The sequence below is a fragment of the Platalea leucorodia genome (genome assembly GCF_965183815.1).
Source record: "Platalea leucorodia genome assembly, chromosome: 2".
NCBI lineage: Eukaryota > Metazoa > Chordata > Aves > Pelecaniformes > Threskiornithidae > Platalea > Platalea leucorodia.
Window position 1 is genome coordinate 131,193,353 of NC_138824.1, and position 23,280 is coordinate 131,216,632.

A 23,280-nucleotide genomic window follows, 5' to 3' on the forward strand; every position below is an offset into this window, starting at 1 on the left:
GAGGCCGCGTATCCCCGGGGTACGGGTGGGTTCCGTAGGTACCGGCAACCGGGAGAAGAGGAGGAGGAGGAGGAGGAGGCCTCGCGCCGTGCGGCCGGGAGGCGACCGATAGCCTCGGAGGGGCCCAGCGGGATGGGAACCGGGGCGCGGGGAAGGGGAGCCCCGAGGCCGGGGGCCGGTGGCGGGGCCCGGTGCCGCCGGCCCGGGGAGGGTGGTGCCCGCCGGGGGCGTGAGGGCCCCGGGGCGGCGGGCAGGGCCCCGGGCAGGTGGGGGCGGCGGCGGCAGCGGCGGCGGGGGGTATTATGGGATGGCCGGCCGGTGGCTCCCGGCGACTATTATGGGATGCCTGCCTGGGCGGGGGTGTGTGGGGTGTGTGGCTATTATGGGATGTGCGCCCGGGGTGGGACTATTATGGGATGTTCCGGGGGGGGTTACTACAGTAACCTGAGGGGGGGGGCGTGCCTATTATGGGATGGCGGGGGGGGGCGCCCTGCCCCGGCGCGGGGTCCCGAGCTGGGGGGGGAAGTATTATGGGATGCCGGAGCGAAGGGGTGCGAGCGTGGGGAGTATTATGGGATGTTTCTCGGGGGAGGGGGGGGCGTATTATGGGATGTTCCCGGCGGGAGGGGTTGTTATTATGGGATGCCGGGCCGGGCAGCGAGTGGGAAGTTCGGAGGGGAGGGCGAGTATTATGGGATGTCTCGGGTTGGGGGGGTGGTTGCCGGGGAGACGGGGGCGGGGCCTGTTGCCGGGGTCCCCGGGCATATTATGGGATGGAGGCGGGAGCGGGGCGGGGCCTGGCCGGGTTTTTTCCCCTTTAAGAGGCGGTGCCGGGGCCGGAGCCATTTTCCCTTCAGCAGCGGCAGCAGCGGCGGCGGCGAGAGGAGCCGGGGTCCGGAGCCGGGTGAGGAGCCGGGCGGGGACGAGGGCGGGCAGGGCCTTCCGCCGCCTCCCGGGGCGCCCCTCCGTGCCGGCGGGCGCCCCTCTCCGCCGGCCGCAGCTCCCCACCTTCCCCGCGGCCGCGCCGTCCCCTTGCCCGGGCGGCCGCAGGACGTCCGTCCGTCCGTCCGTCCCTCACCCCCCCTCCCCCGGGGCCGCGCCGGCGGGCGGCCGCCCCGCCGGTCCCCGCAGCCCCGGCCGCTCGGCTCCCGTCCCCGGGGAGCGGCGGCCCCCTCGCCGCATGGAGCCGGACTTCCCCGGCCCCGCCCCGCGCCCCCGCCCGGGAGACCGTGCCCCGGCCCCCCCCCCCCCCGCCGCCCCCGCCCTGCGCCGCGCAGCCCCGCTCCGGGCGGGGGCGCGGGTGCGGCGGGCAGCGGAGCGGGGCTGCGGGCGCCGCGGGGCCCTGCCTGCTGCCTGCCCGCCCTGCCTGCTCTGCCTGCTGCCCGCCCTGCCTGCCCGCCCTGCCTTTTGTGTGGGGCCGGCGGCCGAGGAGCAGCGGGAGGGCGACGCCGGCCTCCCTCCCTCCCTGCCCGCCCGCCCGCCGCAAGTTGGAGCGGGGGACCGCCGGCTCCGCCGTCCCGGGCCCCCCGGCTCGCTGACAGCGCCCCGGCTGCCTGCCCAGCCCCCGGTAGCCATCCCCGAGGGCGCCCGGCTGCAGGGGACGGGAGGGTTTTCCCATAGGACAGCTGTTTTGGCTCCCTCGCCAGAGATGAGCTGCTGACTCAGTTTAATATCCAGTGTCTTCAAAGCCTGCCTCATCACAACTCTAAGCTGATACTTGCTGCCAGTGTTTCTATTATCTGTAGGCTCCAAATCCCGTAAAGTTGCTGTCTAAGCTTTCTCACGGATCCTCTCGGTAGCACTATTGCTTGGGAAAACAGAGTTCAGGTCTGCTATAACTTTCTCTTTTTTCACTTTTCGATGAAGTACTGGCTTGACTGGCAAGAAGACGGCACCCTGTGTAAGGCCAGGCCTCCCCCAGTTCGGAGGACATGGCGTCGGGCATCGGATCTCCGTCCCCGTGCTCGGGGGGCAGCGATGACGATGAGATGGAGATCCTGCTGAACAACGCAATCCCCCAGCATCCAGGTACGGACAGCCCACGGGGCACGCGTGCGAAACGGCGGCAACGCTGGTCTCAACCTGAATATGTGAAATACATGATGTGCTGGGGAATGCCTTTTTTTTTTTTTTACCTACGAGTCACGCATACATTTTTGATTTTGATAGCCGAGTCCTAGGGTTGCTTCAAAGTGCGAGGCTCCCAGCTTTGTGTCAGGTGGAGCTGACTTTGTTCACGGCCGTTGCAGGCTGCCGGGGCCCGTGCTTTGAGGAGGCGTAAGGGGTGGAGGCCGAATGTCCAATTCTGACGGGGTACCAAAATGCCTGCGAGTTGTGTTATTTTGTGAATGGGGAGGGGGAAGGGGGGCAGTAACGTGAAAGGGCAGGGTGCCTGGTGGCCTTTCATCTGGGAGCTCAGACCGGCTGACGTCCAGAGCAAACTGCCCTGGGCTGTTGCGTGACCCACTTTCCTTCATCACCACACCCAATTACTGAGGTTTCTTGTGGTTCTCGCTCCCTGCTGCTTGCTCACCTTTGCTTTTCTTGTCGTCTTTGTACCTTGCCTTTTCCCCTCGTGTTTGCATCCTCATCGTCAGCACGAGACTTGAGTTAGAGCCCGGGCTACTCTTCTCTTTTTGGGGTTTTTTGTTGTTGCCGCTGTTGCGGTTGATGACTTGCTCTGTGGACCCACATCTGGATTCTCTGCTTCCTTGTGAAAAGGAATAACGTGTAGCCTGATGTGCTGGATCTTAAGACAAGTTTGAGTTTTCCTACTAACTCACGCTGTAGTCTTGTAGTGTCGTATAAGAGAAATGTTGCAACTGGAAAGGGAGAATGGTGCTGTGGGCTTTTTGGTCTTTTGTTTGGCATTTTTTCTGAAGCTTTGACTCCAGGGTTTTCTGGCACCTCTGAAATCTTAGGCAGAAGGGGACTGTCGGTAAGCCTTGTAAGGAGAATCTTGGTGAAGAAAAACTGTTAAAATCCCTGCGAACCAGAGAGCTTTGGAAAGGATGGGACAGCTCTAAATCAGAACTTGGGGGAGAAGAAGAGGTGGGATGGCTGAAGGACCTGGTGTTGCAGGACCGTGGGAGCAAAGAGACATCCATCGGCTGGGAATCTGGCAGGGGCCAGGCGCGGGACCCCGGGTTGCGAGAGCTCGACCCGTTTCACCCCCGGCTGCCGTAGCTCCTCTGACCTGTGGCTTCCTCCATCCTGCCCAGCTCCTGTGGTCAGGAGGCCATTTTCCCTTGGAGGGAGAAGGAGTGACTCTGGCTGTGTGCGGTGGGCGGGGCGGCGGGGGAGGGCGGGTGGCCCGGCTGCTCCCGCAGCTTGCCACAAAGGGCAGGGCTGTCTGGCCGCCCCTGCCCCTCGGGCGGGGGGCAGGCAGGGAAGGGGGGCCCGCAGATGGGCGGTGGGGAGCTGGCGTGCGTCCCTCCGGCCGGGCGGTGAGCTCGCTAGCTGTTGGCGCAGAGGCAAGGGGTTGGGGGAAGGTTGTGTCAAATCCGGATCGGAATAGAGTTGCTGAGTAACAGCTTTCCTATGGAGGGGGACAGGTAGTGGCTTACTGGCCTGTATTTTGCATACGGCCATAGGATGCTCTGTACCACCAAAGAGCTAGAGAGTTGTGGCTTTCTCTCCTGGAGACCCGTGGAGTGAAGCGGTATTCTGGTCGGGTTCTCAAATGTTTCACCATTCTGTCTCCTTTAGATGTGGCCATCTATTCCGTGCTCTTTCCTCTTCCCGTTGGGTTATAGCAAACTTCTGGTCCCTGAGATCTGAGTGCAGCTCTGCTTGGAGGAGGAATATTGTGGAAAACAAGCGGTGTTGAGGGGAGGGGTAAAACCATGTGCAGTGGTAACTTACCATAGGAATTACCTAGGATCCGTTGTGAACAGTAGCAGAGTAAGCAGTTGTAAAGGTTTCTACGTTTGTAAGCGTGTAGCAAGAAGTAGACGAGTTGAGCGATCTCTGTGAGAAGTGGGCTATGCTGTAGTGCGCAGATGGGGTTTGAATGAGATGTGTCGCCTCTTCCCCTCCAGAGCCTGAAGAAGAGCCAGAAGAAGAGCTTCTGTCAGAGGCTGAGACGCCCAAAATCAAGAAGAAGAAGAAGCCCAAGAAACTAAAGGAACCCAAAGTGCCCAAGCTCAGCAAGCGTCAGAAGAAGGAGGTAAGGAAGAGGATGCCTACGGTCACACTCTAAAATATGGACATACAGGGTGAGGGCGCTTACTGTTGTTGGCCTACAGCAGCAATCCTTTGTACGAACCCTCTAGAGCTCAGGGAGACTGTGGTGTTTAGTGCTTATCCAGGGTATTTTCTCACAGCTGCCTGATCTTCTCTCTCCCTCCCTCCCCAGCTGGGGGACAGCTCTGGTGAGGGGAATGAGTTTGTGGAGGAGGAAGAGGAGGTTCTGCGCTCTGACAGTGAGGGCAGTGACTACACTCCTGGGAAGAAGAAAAAGAAGAAATTAGGGCCCAAGAAGGAAAAGAAAAACAAAGCCAAGCGCAAGGAGGAGGAGGAAGAAGAGGAAGAAGATGATGACTCAAAGGTGAGAAGCTACCCTGCTGACTGGCTGCTTGCTCCTCATTCCCACGTATCTGATTTTGGGGATCACTGTGCTCTCCGTTTGTGATGGCACGTGGAGCTGGGGCTGTTTAGTCTCCTCTTCCTCTACTAGACCTGCTTGACCTGACCGTTTTCCCACCTGGCATTCCTTCCCCTCTTCTGTCATAAACACTCCTAGAATGTGTATTGAATCCAAAGACTTTTCCCACCTCCGCTGATGTTCTGTTGAGGCTGTGTCCTGTGGCAGCGCTAAGTGGACAGGGTGGGGGGAAATCCCCTGGTCCCAGCCCATTGGGTCATCTGTAGATGGGTGGAAGTTCTCTTTCCTAGAGCAGAACTTAGAGCTTTTTCTCAGAGTTGCTGCAATTCTCTTTGCACAGGAGCCGAAGTCGTCTGCTCAGCTCCTGGAAGACTGGGGCATGGAGGATATTGATCACATCTTCACTGAGGAGGATTACCGCACTCTCACCAACTACAAAGCTTTCAGCCAGTTTGTCAGGTGAACTGCAGGCCTGCGCTTGGAAGGACTCTGGAGCAAAAAAAGAGATGTGACAAGGACTAGGTTCCTTGTTTTTGGAAGCTCAAGGCACATTAGAGACACTAGCGTCCTACCTAGAGCAGGAGTGAAATAATTGGTTCGCACCTTTTTTGTTTTCAGTGATGGAGATGATGCCAGTCCTCGCTCCCGGTCCCCTTTCTTCCCTAGTACGCTAAATTCCATGTCACTTTCCAAGGCCCTGAGCATTTGCATCCTCCACACAGAATGAAGGACGGAGTGGCGAGATTCATTGGCTGCTGAGAGCAGAGATTAGAAAGGAATGTAGATTGAGATAGAGGTGCTGATGGGGGTGGCGGCGGGGAGGAATAATGATCTGGATTTCAGGGTGGTTCAGTAACTCTTCCTTCCTTAACTGTACGCAGGCCACTTATTGCAGCCAAGAACCCTAAAATAGCAGTGTCGAAGATGATGATGGTACTGGGAGCCAAGTGGAGGGAGTTTAGCACAAACAACCCCTTCAAGGGAAGTTCGGGCGCATCTGTGGCAGCCGCTGCAGCCGCGGCTGTTGCGGTAGTGGAGAGTATGGTGACAAACGTGGACGCTGTCCTGCCGCAGCCCCCTGTAGATGTGCCGCTCAGGAAAGCCAAGACGAAGGAGGGCAAAGGTGAGGTGAAAAATCTGGCGGGATGGTAGGGGGCGAGTGGTATCGAGGCAGTAGTCCTTCTGACTCGCAGGCTCCTCTGTTCCCAGGACCCAATGCCCGGCGGAAGCCGAAGGCCAGTCCTCGTATTCCCGATATCAAGAAACCTAAAACAAAGAAGGTGGCACCTTTGAAAATAAAACTGGGAGGATTTGGTTCCAAGCGTAAAAGATCATCAGTAAGTGGCGCTCCTTCCTCGACCTTCCAGGGAGATGCTGGAAATGCTGGGACGCGTGTCTGATTGCTGCCCCCAGCACGCGTGCCGGAGTAGCGTAGCTTTGCTTCTTACCTACTTCAGAGTGAAGACGATGATCTGGATGTGGAATCAGACTTCGATGACGCCAGCATCAACAGCTACTCCGTTTCAGATGGATCTACAAGCCGTAGTAGCCGCAGTCGCAAAAAACTCAAAGCTGGGAAAAAGAAAAAGAAAGGTATCGATGCTTGCTGTCAGTTGGAGATAGAGGTGCAGCTAAGCGTGTAGAAAGATGAGAGGAATGTCTGTGCAGAATTTGGGTATTTAACAGCATACTTGAGGGAGGAGAATTGTTCGTGAAGGAAGAACCTGATATTATTTTTAATAAGGAAAAGGCTTTCAGGAGTTCTTTCTCACCTTGGTAGGGAGACAGACACAGCGCTGAGTTTTCCTGGCCTCAACTACGCCTTTGATTTCACAAGTGGAAGGAGGCCCAAAAGGGCTTGTTTTAATCCTGTTCCAGCTCTTGCTCCCTGCCCTGTTTGTTTACATAGATCGAGCAAGAGTTTGGGATTCTGGATCTCTGTGTTACTACGTAGGCTGTTGGGAGGGTACCCTCTCTTGCTGTCGGAAGCCTGTACCTGTGGCCTGTAACTGCTGTAACTCCTCACCACCCTCTGCAGGTGAGGAGGACTCCGCAGTGGCTGTGGATGGCTATGAGACCGATCACCAGGACTACTGTGAGGTGTGCCAGCAGGGAGGAGAAATTATACTGTGCGATACCTGCCCTCGTGCCTACCACATGGTTTGCCTGGACCCAGACATGGAGAAAGCCCCAGAGGGCAAATGGAGCTGCCCGCACTGTGTGAGTGCTGGATTCCCCCCAAACCGTGCCAGGAATCACGGAGGGGGATGCCAAGTGACTTGGGGCCACTCTTCAGCTGTAATAAAATAATCACAGATGAGTGACTTTGGTTTTCTGATTTCCCTCTCCTACAGGAAAAAGAGGGCATTCAGTGGGAGGCAAAGGAGGATAACTCTGAAGGTGAGGAAATCCTGGAGGATGTTGTGGGGGATGCTGAGGAAGAGGATGACCACCATATGGAGTTCTGTAGAGTCTGCAAGGACGGAGGAGAGCTGCTGTGCTGTGATGCCTGTCCTTCATCCTATCACATCCACTGTCTGAATCCCCCGTTGCCAGAGATTCCCAACGGAGAGTGGCTCTGTCCTCGCTGCACAGTAAGTTTCTGCTCGTACCGTTCTCCTATGCCTACAAGAGATGATCGATTTAATCCCTTTGGATGATGATATTTCTCCAGAAATGCTTAGTCCTCCGAAGACTATCTCCTATCGCACTTGATGTTATAAAACATCAAGGCCTGGCTTTTTGTGGCTGGATTATGCCTCGTCGGTTGGCTGCTTTCTCCAGACGGCAGGAAGGACAGGGTGACAGCCACTGAGTCTCATGAGGTTTGCCCATGTGCAGAGTAGTTGGGGCAGTTTTGGGTCTAGGATGCCAAGGCTCAGTTTTCTTGGATCCTGCATGTATGTAGGTGCAGAAGAATGAGTGCAAGCAAATTCAGTGCTTAAAAAAAATATTTTTAAACTGATGCTGAGCCAAACAGGTTTTTTTTGAACTGCAAGCTCTAATGCCAAGCCCTTTCTTAGCAGACAGTTGGGAGAAATGTCACGCTTCCAGGAAGTTCTTGAAATGACGTATTATAAATGGCGTTAGGTGCTTTCATTAGGTGATAAGGACTTAAGATGATGAACAAAAAAAGCTGCTTCAGGACATATCACTATGCTGGGCCAATAGTTCTACAGCAAAATGTTTTCTGTACAAACTTTGATTGGAGTTGTGGTTGGACAGACTGCTGGGCTGGTCAAGCCTAGCAATTTCTGTATTTCATGTAGAATTTCTGAATCGGTGTGGCCCTGGGGAGACAACTAAATGGAGATACTGAATTCAGTTTGGGGTTTGTCAGTCCTAGGGGAAAAAAAAGAAAAACTGGAGAAAGCTCAAAGAAATCCCAGAGATAGGAGGATGAAAGCTTCCAAGTCCAAAAAGCAAATTCCATCCGCGTAGTAAAGCTATAACTAAGGAAGAGAACTGTGACTCTGTATGTTTCTACTCCTCAGCGCTTGTGTGTTAGAGCACGTATGTTCTGTAACAAGCTCTGCTTACCTTCTCAGTGCCCAGCTTTGAAAGGAAAGGTGCAGAAGATCTTGATCTGGAAATGGGGTCAGCCCCCGGTTGGCCCCCCACCGCCACGTCCGCCTGATGCAGACCCTAACGCTCCTCCCCCGAAGCCCCTGGAGGGGCGGCCCGAAAGGCAGTTCTTTGTCAAATGGCAGGGCATGTCCTACTGGCACTGCTCTTGGGTGTCGGAGTTGCAGGTGAGCGGAGGACTCTAAGCATGTCGTAAGGGTGGATAGTTGGGGGGAGATGTTTTGGATAGCTGGGGGCGGGAACACCTACTAACTGCTTCTGTCCCGACTCCAGCTGGAGCTGCACTGCCAGGTCATGTTCCGTAACTACCAACGCAAAAATGATATGGATGAGCCGCCCTCAGGGGACTTTGGGGGGGAGGAGGAGAAAAGCCGAAAGAGAAAAAACAAGGACCCCAAATATGCTGAGATGGAGGAGCGCTTCTATCGATATGGGATCAAGCCTGAGTGGATGATGATCCACAGGATCCTTAATCATAGGTAGGGGAGGCAGCAAAGAGGATTTTCAACAAAGACCTTAAGCAGGGCTAAGGGAGAGTGGATGAGCTGAACTGCAGTATGACTGGGGGAAACAGTGGGAGTTCTTCCGTTGGTTTGACAAGCACGGTTCCTCTGTTTCTGTTGCTTCATTAAGAGATCCTTTCTCTCCCGTTTGAGTGGATTGGGTGAATACTGTTGTTTCACTGTGCTTACGGCGTACTGGTTTCTTCCGCAGCGTGGATAAGAAGGGGAACGTCCACTATTTGATTAAATGGAGAGACCTACCCTATGACCAGGCATCCTGGGAAAGCGAAGATGTGGATATCCAAGATTATGACCTCTACAAGCAAGCCTACTGGAATCACAGGTAAGAGAAGTATCTGGAGGTTGTGTTCCTTTCCCTTCCCTCAAGAGAAAATACCAGATTACGTCAGCCCCTAGCACTCGCTGGGTTAATAGAGGGAGATAGCCAAGAAGCATCTTCTTGTTGCTGGCTCCTTATCCCTTTGGGCAGGGACCTTGTGCCTCTCCACCAGTTCATGAAGGTTCCAGCCCTGTTCTCTTGAGCCGATTTGAGTTGGGTGATTGCCCTCCTATTCTTTGCAATAATTATCCCTTGATCTGTTACAAAAACCATTAAACTTGCATGTTCTTGGGCCTGTCTCTGCCTAGGGAGCTGATGAGAGGTGAAGAGGGCAGGCCTGGTAAGAAGTTAAAGAAGGTGAAGATGCGGAAACTGGAAAGGCCCCCTGAGACTCCCACAGTAGATGTAAGTTCCTGTTTATTGCTTAGGAGCCATCTGAAACAGCTGCCTATTTTGGGGAGGGAGGCAGGTAAAGAGGAAACTAAAGAGTGAAGACCATGTGGCTTAGAGTTCCTTCCTGGCCCAAAGAACGAATGGGTTATAGAGCCCTCAAGCAAAGGCCCACCTTGTCCGTTGGGTGAGGCACTGCCTGGCTCTTGGTGAAAGGGTTTAAAAAAAAAAAAGCTTCTTGGTGGATACCTTTTGGCCATTTGGGATTTTTGTCTGGTGCTAGTCTGGTTGTCATCTGTGAAGTCTCATTTGCACTAGGGTGACTGGGAAACGAGTCTTGGTAGCTGTCTAGTTAAGGTAAAGGATCTCAACTCTTCCTTTTTTCCGCTGTAGCCAACAGTGAAATATGACCGGCAACCGGAGTACCTCGATGTCACAGGGGGAACTCTGCATCCCTACCAACTGGAAGGACTGAACTGGCTGCGCTTCTCTTGGGCCCAGGGCACAGATACAATCTTGGCTGATGAAATGGGTCTGGGAAAGACTGTGCAGACAGCTGTGTTCCTGTATTCCTTATACAAAGAGGTGAGAGCTGGGAGATCGCTACCCGGGGAGATCCTGCCTGCGTTCGTGGTTGCATTCATCTCATGCTCTTACTGACTCTCTTCACAGGGCCACTCAAAGGGTCCCTTCTTGGTGAGTGCCCCGCTGTCCACAATCATCAACTGGGAACGAGAATTTGAGATGTGGGCCCCAGATATGTATGTAGTGACCTACGTCGGGGACAAAGACAGCCGGGCCATCATCCGTGAGAATGAGTTCACTTTTGAGGATAACGCCATCCGTGGAGGCAAAAAAGCATCCAGAATGAAGGTACGGAACTCTGCTGTAACGCAAGCCTGAACTGAAAGAAGAGGTGCCCTAGACTGGCTGTCAGCAGCTGAGGTTCAGATGCTCTGATGTCCCTGGGAACTGATTATACTTGTAGTTTCCAAGGGGCAATAACTGCAAGTTGATGACTAGTGGGCGTTTAGACTCCTGCTCTAGACTGTTTAAACACTCCTACTAGTTTGAACTAATTTGGTACTGGAAAAAGAGAGTTGACTAAGGTAATACTGACCACAGGCAAGTCCCTCTCTCTTCTGCTTAATCTGTGAAGTTGTGCATCGTTTCTTCAGCTGCAAGGCAGTGTCAGAATTGCCATTGTATGAAAAAGACAAACGTAGAAAAAAGTGTGAAGTCTCTAATCTTTCTGAGGAACTGGCTGACGGTGAGGCCATACCTAGACACCTGAGAAATTGCCTTCTGTGCCCAGACAGGAAGGGAGAGCCTGGTCTAGGTGGCTAGATTTTGTAGAACTTTAGTCTTCTAGGAAAAGCAAGATGGGAGCTGAAGCTTTTCCATTGGCAGAGATAGATAGGACTCCTTTGCTTCCCTTGAAATTGAACTGCGTTAAGTACTAACAGTAATTTAAAGTTCCACGATAAACTACTTATCTTTTTAAGTCTTAGCTTTTTGATGAGCCGCTCTTCTCCAAATCTCGTTTCCCTCCCATGCCTCTATTCGCTGCTTATTTGTTAAACTTCTCGTACAATATTTGGCAGCTGTCCAGAAGTAGCAGGTACTGAGGGGGTTGAGGAGATTTCCATGTGTTAAGAGAGTAATAGGGGATTAAAAGGTTAGAATGGTTTGGGTAGCATTTTGAATCTTGTGACAGGAAGCTGTGGGTGTGAAAAGTTGGGGTTTTTTTTTTGATGTGCTGTTTGACCAGGGCTCATGAGAATAACTTGATGGAGAAACACCACATCTGCTTTGTCCTGGGGCATTCCCCTATCCCGTTACCACGTTCATCCTTTTCCTTTGCAGAAGGAGGCTGCTGTGAAGTTCCACGTGCTTCTCACCTCCTATGAACTGATCACAATTGATATGGCCATACTAGGCTCTATCGACTGGGCCTGTCTCATTGTGGATGAAGCTCACCGGCTGAAGAACAACCAGTCTAAGGTACAGAGGAGCATAGGTAGTCGATGACCATGGCCTATGTTGCTGGGGGTAATGGGCAGAGTGTGTTGAGAAGACTAAATGTAACTGCTCCTAAGTGCATAAGTTTGTCTGCCAACTCTTAGTCATTTGTTCAATAGTAAATTTGATGTGCTATTAAGAAAAAATATCGAACAGCCTTAATTCGGGTATTGATTATCACTGGCAACAACTTGTGTGTACGTATCGCTGGTTAAAACAGCTTTGTGGGTGAATAGGCAATCTGTGTACGCTGGAAAAAAGAAAAACCTGGATGTTGTTGTCGCTCTCAAATACAAACTGGCTTCTCTCAAAGCAGATCATATATCCGCACCGCCTCTATTCTGGAGAGGTTTGCCATACTGAACATAAAACAAGCTGCAGGAGCACAATTATCCTGCTTCCGGAGTAGGCCTGCTGTCTGCATTCATCTAACTTTGTAGCAGAACTAATTAGACGTTATAGAAATGGGAGAGGTGGGCAGAGGTGTTCAAAAATGCCTGGGTAGACGCTGAAAGCCATATAGCTGTTTTTATATGAGGCTGCACCTTAATTAAGCTTGTTTGAGTTTAGTAGACTTGACTGTACTTTCTTAATCCAGCCTCTCCCTAGGCCCTTGTGCCTTAATTCTGGTATTGATTTGTCTGTCTTCAGCTGGGTTCTAGTGCTCAGTATGCTAAAAACAATTGTTATTGGAAATCTGGTTTTATAGGTTCTTGGAGACTGTGTAAGACAAAATTGCCTCTTGATTTCTCTTTTTTTTTTTTTTTTAAATGGCTTTAGCTTTTTGGATCTTAGCGTGAGGCATCTTTCAGAGACATCGTAGCTGTGCTTGCAGTCCAGCTCCCAGTGTTTTTTTTTTATTGTAGACACGAAGACTGGATGCCATTCCATGCTTAGCATTGAAATTATTGGAAGTAGTAATGACTGCTTACTATTAATATTCGTTAATTGAATAGAGGATTTAAAGGCTCAAGGTTACGCTATGACTGATAGTTACAATTGGTTATCCACCAAGACTATTAAATCTACCTTTTTCTGGAGCACTTTCCTGTCCCATAAGGACAGCTTCAGGTCTGCAAGACCAGTCAGATGTTTCTTGACAGACCCTGGTTTTCTACCAAAGTTTTGCAGATATAATCAGTAACTTCCATATCTGATTGCAAAATGAGAATGCTTTTTGACAGTAACTATGTCAAAAGATAAATCCCCGTGGAGGCCACTAGACAGATCCTTCTGGTGCGATAACCAAAACAGAAGTGGTGGTGGGTTTCTCTTTGTTTCTTTTTTTTGTTTGTTTGTTTGCCATCTAGTACAAGCTACTTCCATTAAGTTTGACCTTGTATCATGCGAAGTGTAAAATAAGCAAAGCAGTGGCCAAGCTTGTAAATAAATTACTGCTTTATTGTCAATTTGTGCTGGTGAATGTGGTACACTTGTGCTTTTCAGTTCAGTACTTCAACTGCTCGCTACCTCTGTCTGGAATTGCTTCATTGTTGTGAAAACTAGCACAAATTACCTTAAAGACACATTGGCAAACCCTTAGCTCTTTTTCTCCTCTGCTTGTTCAGAGCTCTGGAACGCTGCCAGGGTTGATATGAATAGGAAGAGTGACTTAGTTATTTCTAGAATTCTCAAGGCAGAGCAGTTGTAAGAATGTGGAACGCTAATTTAGCAAGAAAAAGTACATAGTATAGCACTCTGGAAATGATTGGTGGTCTGAAAGAGCTTGTAACTTAAAAGAGCAAAGGAAACCTGCCGGCACCTGATGGCTTGTAGGATTTGCTGCAGTCATGGTTGAGCTATGCAGAGCGATGATCCAAACGAGATCAGTCTAGTGACCCTGACTGGAATGTGAACTACTTGGAGCTCTTGTCCAAACAGCTGATGTGATCTAAATTGAACCCTAGCTTGATGTCAATTTTTTTTTTCTAGGAGAAATTATTTTTTTGTAGGCCTATGACTTAAATAAGCCTTTGACGTGTTTGTGTGTTTTGGTCCCCTCCTTTTTGTCCTTGCTCTCTGCTTCCCAGTTCTTCCGTGTGCTGAACGGTTACTCCCTCCAGCACAAGCTGCTGCTGACGGGAACCCCCCTGCAGAACAACCTGGAAGAACTGTTCCACCTGCTGAACTTCCTGACGCCGGAGAGATTCCAGTATGTCTTGCAGTGCGAGTCAGCCTGCCTCTCTTGTCACCCTATCCCCTTCCTCGTGGTGTTTTTTTTTTTTTTCTCTTTTTCCTTCGAGGCTTTTGCTGAGTGTCTGTTTTTCTGCAGTAACTTGGAGGGCTTCCTAGAAGAGTTTGCAGATATTGCCAAGGAGGATCAGATCAAGAAGCTGCATGACATGCTGGGCCCACACATGCTGAGGCGCCTCAAAGCTGATGTTTTCAAGAATATGCCATCGAAGACTGAACTCATTGTCAGAGTGGAGTTGAGCCCCATGCAGAAGTGAGTGTGAGGATGAAGAGAGCACCTGGTGTTGAATTGCTCTTGCTCTGTTCTACTCCTTGGAAGAGGATGCTGAAACAGCCTCATCCTCGCTATAGGGCTTACTACACAGTGGATAGGAGGAGGATTTCCTGCTGCCACTATAGCAGAGGGAAGACTAATCCTAATGTAAGGGATAAAGAGATAGTGAATGCTACTGGCAGAGCCTGGGTAGCTGGCAGGTAATGCCAGGAGCTGTGCAGGGTTTAGCAAGAGAGTATGTTAGTCATTCTCATGGCGGGGTATCTGAGTTGTAATTTTTTTTCTTTCCAGGAAATATTATAAATACATTTTGACAAGAAACTTTGAGGCACTGAATGCACGGGGTGGTGGTAACCAAGTCTCCTTGCTCAATGTTGTTATGGATCTGAAGAAGTGCTGTAACCACCCCTACCTCTTTCCTGTGGCTGCTATGGTATGTCCAGTCACTTGTTCTCTACAAGCAGATTCCCTGTTGGCTGGTATCAAGGAGCCAGTTCACTCCCTAGTGAAGCATGGAGGGGTTCCCCTTCCTCTCCTTCTGCTTCTGTGTTTGTGTTGTCCTGTGTTTATGTAGACCTGACATGCTGGAAGGCCTTTCCTTTTCCAGTATCTTTGTATGGCAGGTAGGAGCTATCTTGCAACGCATGCAAGGTGGTGGAGACAGTAAGAGTAGGGATTAGGTCAGTAAGAAAGAGGAGGGCATCTAGCAGTCAAATTGCAAGAGAAGAGGCACAGGGTAGCATTGATGTTTTGTATAAGTAGTGCTACACACTGGGGTTGTGCCAAGCTAAATGACCAGACGTGAGTCAGCATCTGATGAACACAGCTAGGGACAAAGACCGAGCTGCGTCTCTTCAAGCGGTTTTCTTCCCCCACCCCTTACTCCCTTTCTTTTTCTCTTTTTTTTTTTTTTCTTCTTCTCAGGAAGCTCCAAAAATGCCAAATGGCATGTATGATGGTAGTGCCCTTATTCGAGCCTCTGGAAAGCTGTTGCTGCTCCAGAAGATGTTAAAGAACCTTAAGGAGGGAGGTCACAGGGTGCTCATATTCTCTCAGGTATATGGGGGAAAAACCTTAAGGCTGGGAACTCTTTTTCTGAGAAAGGAGCCTGTTGACCTGGTGTCCCCTTGGCCCTCACTCTTTTGTGGTGGTGTTTTTCTGATATGCAGATGACTAAAATGTTGGACCTTCTAGAAGACTTTTTGGAACACGAAGGGTACAAGTATGAGCGGATTGATGGAGGAATCACAGGGAACATGCGTCAGGAGGCTATCGATCGCTTCAATGGTATGGAGTCTCCTACTTTCTTTGCAAAATGGAAACCGTTCCCTTGTATGTGCTTTAGCAGTCCACATGGGGTGGTTGTGGCCCAAGGCTTCCGTTGCTCTCCTGGAATCTTAGACTAGTAGTGATTCCCCCTCAGGTGATGTGGGAAATCCTTGTTTGAGTGATGCACTCTCCCTTGATTACTTTTGTTCTCTCCTTTTATCTAAGCTCCTGGTGCTCAGCAGTTCTGCTTTCTGCTTTCAACTCGAGCTGGGGGTCTTGGTATTAACTTGGCCACAGCAGATACTGTGATTATCTATGATTCAGACTGGAACCCCCACAATGATATCCAGGTGAGTCTGAATGAGACCACTCACTATGGGGAGTAATCCTGAGGAAGAGGGGAAACGAAATCATCAGGAGGAGTGAAGGAATGTGAGACTTCCCCTCTAGAAATACGCAAAATTAGAGCAGTGAGGATGGGTAGAGATGGGAAGTGAAATAGTGGAGGGTTCTTCCAGGGCCCAGCCTTCACTAATGTTAAGAGCCAACATGAAGGCAGCTGGGAAACTCGTGGAGGTAGGCGGGGCGTATCAGACTACTACTTGTGTAGCTCTAGACTGTTCTGAGCACATCTCTTTTCTAGGCCTTCAGTCGTGCACACAGAATTGGACAGAACAAGAAAGTGATGATATACCGCTTTGTGACAAGGGCCTCAGTGGAGGAGCGTATCACTCAGGTGGCCAAGAAGAAAATGATGTTAACTCATCTGGTAGTGAGACCAGGGCTGGGCTCCAAGACAGGCTCCATGTCCAAACAGGAACTTGATGACATTCTCAAATTTGGCACTGAAGAGCTCTTCAAGGATGAGGCTACTGAGGGGGGTGAGTGCCTGGGAGTAGAACTGAAGGAGGTGGGGAGGTCTGGCTCCTTATTTAGCAAGCGACTGTAGGCACAGTGCTGATTATAGCTCTGCAGAGGGGTCTAGGGTGGCATTCCCTTTCCTAGTCCCTTGAGGTCCACGCAGCAACTGTGCCTGTGCTTTTCCCTCAGGGGATAACAAAGAAGGGGAGGACAGCAGCGTCATCCACTATGATGACAAAGCAATTGAGCGTCTGTTGGATCGGAACCAGGATGAAACAGAAGATACGGAACTTCAGGGCATGAATGAGTATCTCAGCTCCTTCAAGGTGGCCCAGTATGTGGTTCGTGAAGAGGAGATGGGGGTGAGTGTGAGGTGGATGTCAACTAGCATCTTCTGCTGAATGATGTAGGATCAATTAAGCAAATTGAGCTCTGATGCTTTTAAGGGCGAGCAGGCATATATCTGCTCAGACAGGTTGGGATTTGGAGCTCAGGGGCTCTAAATTTGTTACCTCTCTGTGGCAGGAGGAAGAGGAGGTTGAACGGGAGATCATTAAGCAGGAGGAGTCAGTGGATCCCGATTACTGGGAGAAACTGCTGCGTCACCATTATGAACAGCAACAGGAGGATCTGGCCAGGAATCTGGGCAAGGGCAAACGTATTCGCAAGCAAGTTAACTACAACGATGGCTCGCAGGAGGATAGAGGTACAAATCCACAGGAACCTGAGGGAGAAATGGGTGTAAGTATATGTTGCTGGGAAGTAACGGAGTAGCGTCTCAGGCTCACGTGCTGTTTTTCTTTCAGACTGGCAGGATGACCAGTCAGATAATCAGTCAGACTATTCAGTTGCTTCTGAAGAAGGAGATGAGGACTTTGATGAGAGGTCTGAAGGTAAGTTCTGGTGAAGCCAGAGTTCCTGGGTCCCTTTCTCTGAGTGTGGGAATAGCTGGGACTTGATTTGGGTGACTTTTACACTTTGTGGTGCTGTTCTGCAAGGGAAATATTCACACAACAATATGCTGTGCATTGTCTCTCCTCCTTAGCTGCATTTCTCTCTTCAGCAGCTCGTCGGCCTAGCCGGAAAGGCCTGAGAAATGATAAGGATAAGCCTCTGCCTCCCTTACTTGCCCGTGTGGGAGGGAACATTGAGGTAAGTAGTAACAGGGTAGGCGTTTGCTTCCTAGCTGCTTCTGTACGGCTTTTGCCATATCTGTCTGCCTTTTCCTCCATTCCAGGTCTTGGGTTTCAATGCCCGCCAACGGAAAGCCTTCCTCAATGCTATCATGCGCTATGGAATGCCACCTCAGGATGCCTTCACCACTCAGTGGCTTGTCCGGGACCTCCGTGGCAAGTCAGAGAAAGAGTTCAAGTGAGTCTGCGTTAGGCAGGGATGGAAGACTGGCTACGTCTAGTCCCTTTGGGGAAGAATGAGAATTGGGCCTTTTCTGGCCTTTCCTTAGAGACTGCATTTCCATAATGCATTAGTTTTGGGGAGGAATGAAGCAGGGTTGTTCCTAGTTATGTTCCTTGGACTCGACTCATCTGTCACCAAAAGCAAATGCTTTTAGAGGAGTAGGATGGCCATGTAACGAATGCTCTCGTAGAGTCCTTTTTGGGCTTATGGTTGTTTCTGGCTCAGGACTCTGAGTCAGCTGCGTGTCCTTGATGTATGTAGTAATTCTGCCAGGAAATTCTCCCTTGTAGGAGCCTGGAACCCCAGAACTTGTGTTGCTATGGGTTAGGAGTCTCGGGGTGATTTCCCTTATGTGTTGGAAGGGGTCTGATAACGAAGGTCTCCAGCTAACCCGGTTTGTAGTCTAATTGCTTGTCTCTTAACTGCTCCAGGGCCTATGTCTCGCTGTTCATGCGCCACTTATGTGAACCTGGAGCTGATGGTGCAGAGACCTTCGCAGATGGGGTCCCACGGGAAGGTCTTTCTCGACAGCATGTCCTTACTCGCATTGGGGTCATGTCACTTATACGCAAAAAGGTAGGTGCCTAGCAGAGCAATGTAGCCTTTGCTCTCCCTGTAACTTGTAGTCACTGGGGTCCTGAGGTAGTGAGTTACCTCTCCTTTCACACCTATTTCTTTGTGTGCCGAGTGGTCTGTCTCTTCTGGTTTGAGGACAAGCTTTGTACGACTCCTCCAATGAGACGTCTTTCTCTCCCTCTCATGCAGGTGCAGGAATTCGAGCACGTGAACGGCCGTTGGAGCATGCCAGAACTGGCAGAGATAGAGGAGAACAAGAAACTTTCACAGCCAAGCTCACCCTCTCCCAAAACCCCAACTCCTTCGACGCCAGGAGATACGCAGCCAAATACGCCTGCCCCCGTCCCTCCGCCTGGTGAGAGCTCCCCTCCTGTACCGTCCTGCGTCCTGACCCCCTCCTGGCCGTTCCCCTCACCGGAGCTGTGGTGGTGGGGCCTGGGGGTGGACGCAGATCAACTTCCCTCTCATGTTAGGAGGGCTGCCAAAGACATGTGCGAGCCCTTAAAGGCAGGAGAGGACACTAGCTTTCCTTGGATGTGCTGCCATCAGTGAGAAGAGAAGCCCAGCATTTGTAGTGGGCAGGAAAGGGGGGGGTCATCTTAGAATCATAGAGTCGTTAAGGTTGGAAAAGACCCTTAAGATCATCGAGTCCAACCGTTAACCTATCACTGCCAAGCTCACCACTAAACCATGTCCTCAAGCACCACATCTATCTGTTCTTTAAATCCCTCCAGGGGTGGAGACTCAACCTCTGCCCTGGGCAGCCTGGGCCAGGGCCTGACAGCCCTTTCGGGGAAGAAGTTTTTCCTAATATCCAACCCAACCCTGCCCTGGTGCAGCTTGAGGCCGTTCCCTCTCGTCCCATCGCTTGTTCCTGGGGAGCAGAGACCGACCCCCCCGGCTCCAGCCTCCTTTCAGGCCGTTGCAGAGAGCGATGAGGGCTCCCCTCAGCCTCCTCTTCTCCAGGCTGAGCCCCCCCAGCTCCCTCAGCCTCTCCTCATAAGACTTGTGCTCTTGTGATCTTGAGTGGTGTCGGTCCCATTTTGATGGGCCTAATCTCTGGGAGCAAAGATGTGTGCTCGGTAACAGTGAGGGAAAGACCTTACTGATGGCTTCTCTTCTTTTGTCTGCTGTGCTGCTCTGGGGTGGGGAATACACAGAAGAAGGAGTAAAAGTAGAAGAAGGAGCCAGTGCTAAGGAGCAAGGAGATACATCTGAACCAGAGAAAGAGCTCAGTGCCTCTGCTACTGAAACAGAGGTCCCTATGGAGGTGAGTGGTGGGTTGCTCGTTTGCCTCATGCAATTGCAAATGTCTCTGCTTCTGCCCCCTCTTCTGTATTGTTCAGCTGCTGAGACAGAGGTGAGTTCTCAGAACAATATTTAAAGATAATTCTCGGGTCCTTGGAATTGGCCTGACAGTTTTCTGCATCTTTGCTTTCCAAACTGCTGCGACTGTCTTCTGTCTCCATGTGCTGCTTTACCTCGCTTCTCATTGATTTCTGTCCTCAGCAGTGTGCCCAGCCTGTGGAGACACCGCCACAGGAAGCAAAATCCCCGGTGAACCCCACAGAAGCAGATGACAAAAAAGTAGAGGAACTGGAGGTGAAGGAAAGACCAGATGAGCAAATGGACGTGGAAAGCAAAGGTATCTTTGGGGAGGTTTTTTAATACCTTGAACAGCAATAACCCCCCCCCCAACACTATTTTGCTAAAGCTGTATCTTCTTTGCTTCAGCACTTTATCCTAAAGAAACAGGTGTAAATCTAGGCAATCAGTGGGGCTGTTCCAGGACTTTGAACAGGGAGGTAGGGAACAGTATTAGGCTTCACAGGCTGAAGAACAAAACCTGGGGCTTGCCATGTTCCCCTGTGTCTCATGTTCCCCTTCTCTCCTGCAGCTGATGTGGAGAAAGTGGAAGATAGAGCACCTATTGAGAATCCTCCTGAACCTCCTATAATCACTCTGGATGAGAAAGGTGAGTCACGATAATTCCATTCTTTTCCTTAACCCCTCTCCCGTGAGGCTTGCTTGTGGGTCCGACTTGCTGCGGTGTCTGCCGTGTTCTTTCTAATAATTTCCTGTGTGTACAGATGAGAAAAAGGATGACGATAAGAGAGATCTGGTGATGCTGCAGAACGGAGAGATGCTGAAAGAGTCAGTAGACGAAAGGCACAAGAAGGCAGTAAAGCAGCGCTTCATGTTCAACATAGCAGATGGTGGCTTCACTGGTAGGAGAAATCTTTTTATATGCTTGAACTTGTTTATATGCCCCTGCTTGTGTCGGTGAAATGACTTTCGACTGTTGTGGTGTCTCTTCCCATTCCAGAACTGCACTCCCTGTGGCAGAACGAAGAGCGAGCTGCAACTGTCACCAAGAAGACCTATGAGATCTGGCATCGGCGTCATGACTACTGGCTCCTTGCTGGGATTATCAAGTATCCTTACCCTGACAGACCAGTTTTCTCCCCTTGTACATGAACCATATCACAGTGAAGGTGACTGTCCTGGGTCTGACTGGAGTACATTAAGGGAGAGAGTGCTTTATCCTCTTTCACAAGAGTGAAAGTGGTGGTGGGAGGAGGAGTTTCCTGCCAGCATAGTTAGGACTTAGCAGGACATAGTTCTCATTCCTTTTCCTTGGCTCCTGTTCCTCCCCTCTCTGCACCCCCTTTCCCCACCCCCTCTTGGGAACTGTATCTGCCTGGGCTGCGTATTCCCTTGTTCTCACTGCCTTTGTTTGCCTGAGCTCATCCCATCTCAGTCATGGCTATGCCCGTTGGCAGGATATTCAGAATGATCCACGTTACGCCATCCTCAATGAACCCTTCAAGGGTGAGATGAACAGGGGTAACTTCCTGGAAATAAAGAATAAGTTCTTGGCAAGGAGATTCAAGGTAAGGATTTCTCCTCAGTGTGGTAAGTGCCTTTCAGGCAGCTGGACCTCTAAGAACAAGAGCTTGCTCTTCCGAGTTTCCACTAAGAAAGTGAAGGCTTCTGCAGTGCCTTTCATTTTAGGGGGAAAAAATAAGCAATCTCTCAGGATCACGCAGTAGCTCCACAATAGGAGCCCCCTTTACTCTAGAAATGGTATTGAGGAGCTCGGTTCAGTGCTCTCTCTCCAAATGTTTCTTGAACAGCCGGTAGGCAGGAGGCTTAAGGTTCAAGTGGCTGTTTCCCCTCACGGTTTCTGCTTGGTGTGCTCCAACCCACTCAACGTGCCTAAGCGGAACTCGGAAACGCTGTAGGGATTGGTGAAAGGGTTGCCTCCAGTCTCTGCCTCCAACCTGTTTGGGAGTGACCAAAGCTTAGTTGTGGGAGTGATTTAAGGCCAACCCAAATAAAGGCCGTGTAGTTCTCCAGTCTGGGAGCAAAACATTAAAACTGATCTGGCTCATCAGTTCTGCACTGATAGGATTTGGATTGACTTCTCCAGATGTCCCTGATGTGCTTAGCAGTTTCTAGACTCTTCCTACAAGTAGCATGGGATACTTCTCACTGGGGTTCAAAGAGAAAGCTCCATCCCCTTCGCTCCATAAAGAAAGAGTAAAATAGCAAACAACTTGGTCTTTAAAAAGAATTGGAGGAGGAATGAGAATCCTAGAGCATTGATGGTAGTCTTCTATTAAACTAGATGCAGCCTGGTTTCCTTGTGTACCTGGCTTAGCTTAATGGAGCCCTTAATTAGTTTGGGCTCCTTAGGCTTCACTCAATATAAACAGAAGCTGGTGAAGGGAGGTTCAGCTGCAGAATCTCACCTCAGGAGACAGTGGAGAACAGGCTCTGGAGAAACTGGGGGTGCAAACAGGCTGCTTTTCGGGCAGCTGCAGACAGACTTTGTCTCATTGCTGCCCCATCTTGCAGCTCCTGGAGCAGGCGCTGGTGATCGAGGAGCAGTTGCGGCGAGCCGCCTATCTGAACATGTCGGAAGACCCATCTCATCCCTCTATGGCTCTGAACACGCGCTTCGCGGAGGTGGAATGCCTGGCTGAGAGCCACCAGCACCTATCCAAGGAGTCGATGGCCGGGAATAAACCAGCCAACGCCGTGCTGCACAAAGGTAACGCGGTGTGGTGAACGAGGATGGGGTCAGCATCGCTGTCCCGATTTGTCTTTTCCCTGTGGGGTGTCCCTTTCCCCTCTGAACAGATTCCTCTTTCTCTTCCAGTTCTGAAGCAGCTGGAGGAGCTGTTGAGTGACATGAAGGCGGATGTGACTCGTCTGCCCGCCACCATCGCCCGTATCCCACCCGTGGCCGTGCGCCTCCAGATGTCGGAGCGCAACATCCTCAGCCGGTTGGCCAACCGCAGCAGCGAGCCCCCGCCGCCCCCGCCTCCCCAACAAGTACGTACCCTCTCTGGTCAGTAAGCAGAGTTACCTCGGGGGGGTTGCGGGGGGAAGCTGCCCTGGTCACCCAGGGTCTCTGACCCTCTTCTCTCGCCCCGCAGGTGGCCCAGCAGCAGTGAGTCCCTGGCCCGGTGCTGTTGACCTCTCGGCCAAGCTGAAGTGACCCCCCCCACACCCACCCCACCCCTTCACACTCGACCCCTCCGCCTGACATTCCCGACTGGGTGCTGTTTCCCTCCCTACGGAAGCTGCCGCGCAGGTCTCCGGGAGGAGAAGGGACTCCTTCCTCTGCAGCCAGCCCCTCGGAGCAAGGAGTGTGCTTAGGAGAGAGGGGGACGGATGACGGACTCTGTACATAGTGACTGGAGGCCGCAGCGCCACGTCTGTTACACGGAGACCCTGGCTGCCTTGCTCGCTGCCTCCGCCTGCAATTCCAGTTTTGGGGGTTTTTTGTTGGTTTTTTTCTTTCTTTCTTTCTTTCTTTTTTTTTTTTTTTTTTTTTTTAATTTTATTTTGCGTTTGTTTACCGAGAGATGAGTGCGCAGGCAAGACCAAGCGAAAGCCAGGACAGAGACAAAGCTACCTCCATCAAGATCCTTTTTAATACAAAAACTGACCGGACTTGTCCACTAATAAACAGCTTGAAGACAAAAAAACAAACAAACAAACAAAAAAAAGTCAAAAAACAGAGCAAAACCTTGGTAAAACTGAAAAATAAAGTTTCCTTGTATTTTATTTTGTTGCTGATGGGGGGGGAGGGGGGTGTAAGCGCCTCACAGCCGAGGCCCCGCCTCTCCCCGTGACGCCATCACTGCCCGTCTGACGTTGCCGGCCGAGCCACTCAGCGAGCAGGCGCGGCGGCACCGGCCAATGGGGCGAGGGCGGGGGGGCGGGGCCCCGC

General features: G+C 51.2%; 1 protein-coding gene across 6 annotated transcripts; it reads left to right on the plus strand.

Moving 5' to 3' along the window:
- Positions 1–779: 779 nt before the first annotated feature.
- Positions 780–23,114, plus strand: CHD4 (chromodomain helicase DNA binding protein 4). 6 transcript variants are annotated; one of them, XM_082304751.1, is made up of 40 exons: positions 780–904; positions 1,867–2,028; positions 4,041–4,168; positions 4,358–4,549; positions 4,947–5,065; positions 5,488–5,729; positions 5,816–5,943; positions 6,064–6,199; positions 6,645–6,826; positions 6,961–7,200; positions 8,155–8,358; positions 8,465–8,670; positions 8,906–9,037; positions 9,343–9,439; positions 9,818–10,009; positions 10,097–10,297; positions 11,291–11,428; positions 13,477–13,598; positions 13,719–13,892; positions 14,205–14,346; positions 14,838–14,969; positions 15,083–15,200; positions 15,408–15,532; positions 15,826–16,063; positions 16,233–16,405; positions 16,569–16,749; positions 16,826–16,936; positions 17,089–17,195; positions 17,281–17,414; positions 17,891–18,035; positions 18,225–18,390; positions 19,196–19,305; positions 19,545–19,680; positions 19,933–20,010; positions 20,126–20,263; positions 20,362–20,470; positions 20,797–20,929; positions 21,897–22,092; positions 22,201–22,392; positions 22,481–23,114. In XM_082304751.1, exons 2-40 carry the CDS (start codon positions 1,932–1,934, stop codon positions 22,540–22,542), a joined length of 5,856 nt encoding a protein of 1,951 aa, XP_082160877.1. In that variant the 5' UTR covers positions 780–904; positions 1,867–1,931; the 3' UTR covers positions 22,543–23,114. The 6 variants fall into 6 exon arrangements, with proteins under 6 accessions (XP_082160877.1, XP_082160878.1, XP_082160879.1 ...); XM_082304752.1 differs by having other exon boundaries at positions 17,107–17,195; XM_082304753.1 differs by having other exon boundaries at positions 17,110–17,195.
- Positions 23,115–23,280: the final 166 nt, after the last annotated feature.

What these genes read in the sequence shown, in the direction of transcription:
- CHD4 (XM_082304751.1), top strand. Translation starts at nt 1,932, where the DNA reads ATGGCGTCGGGCATCGGATCTCCGTCCCCGTGCTCGGGGGGCAGCGAT. An exon ending in TGTATTCCTTATACAAAGAG is followed by an intron (nt 10,010 to 10,096) that starts GTGAGAGCTGGG and finishes CTCTCTTCACAG; the next exon opens with GGCCACTCAAAGGGTCCCTT. An exon ending in TGAAGAACAACCAGTCTAAG is followed by an intron (nt 11,429 to 13,476) that starts GTACAGAGGAGC and finishes TCTGCTTCCCAG; the next exon opens with TTCTTCCGTGTGCTGAACGG.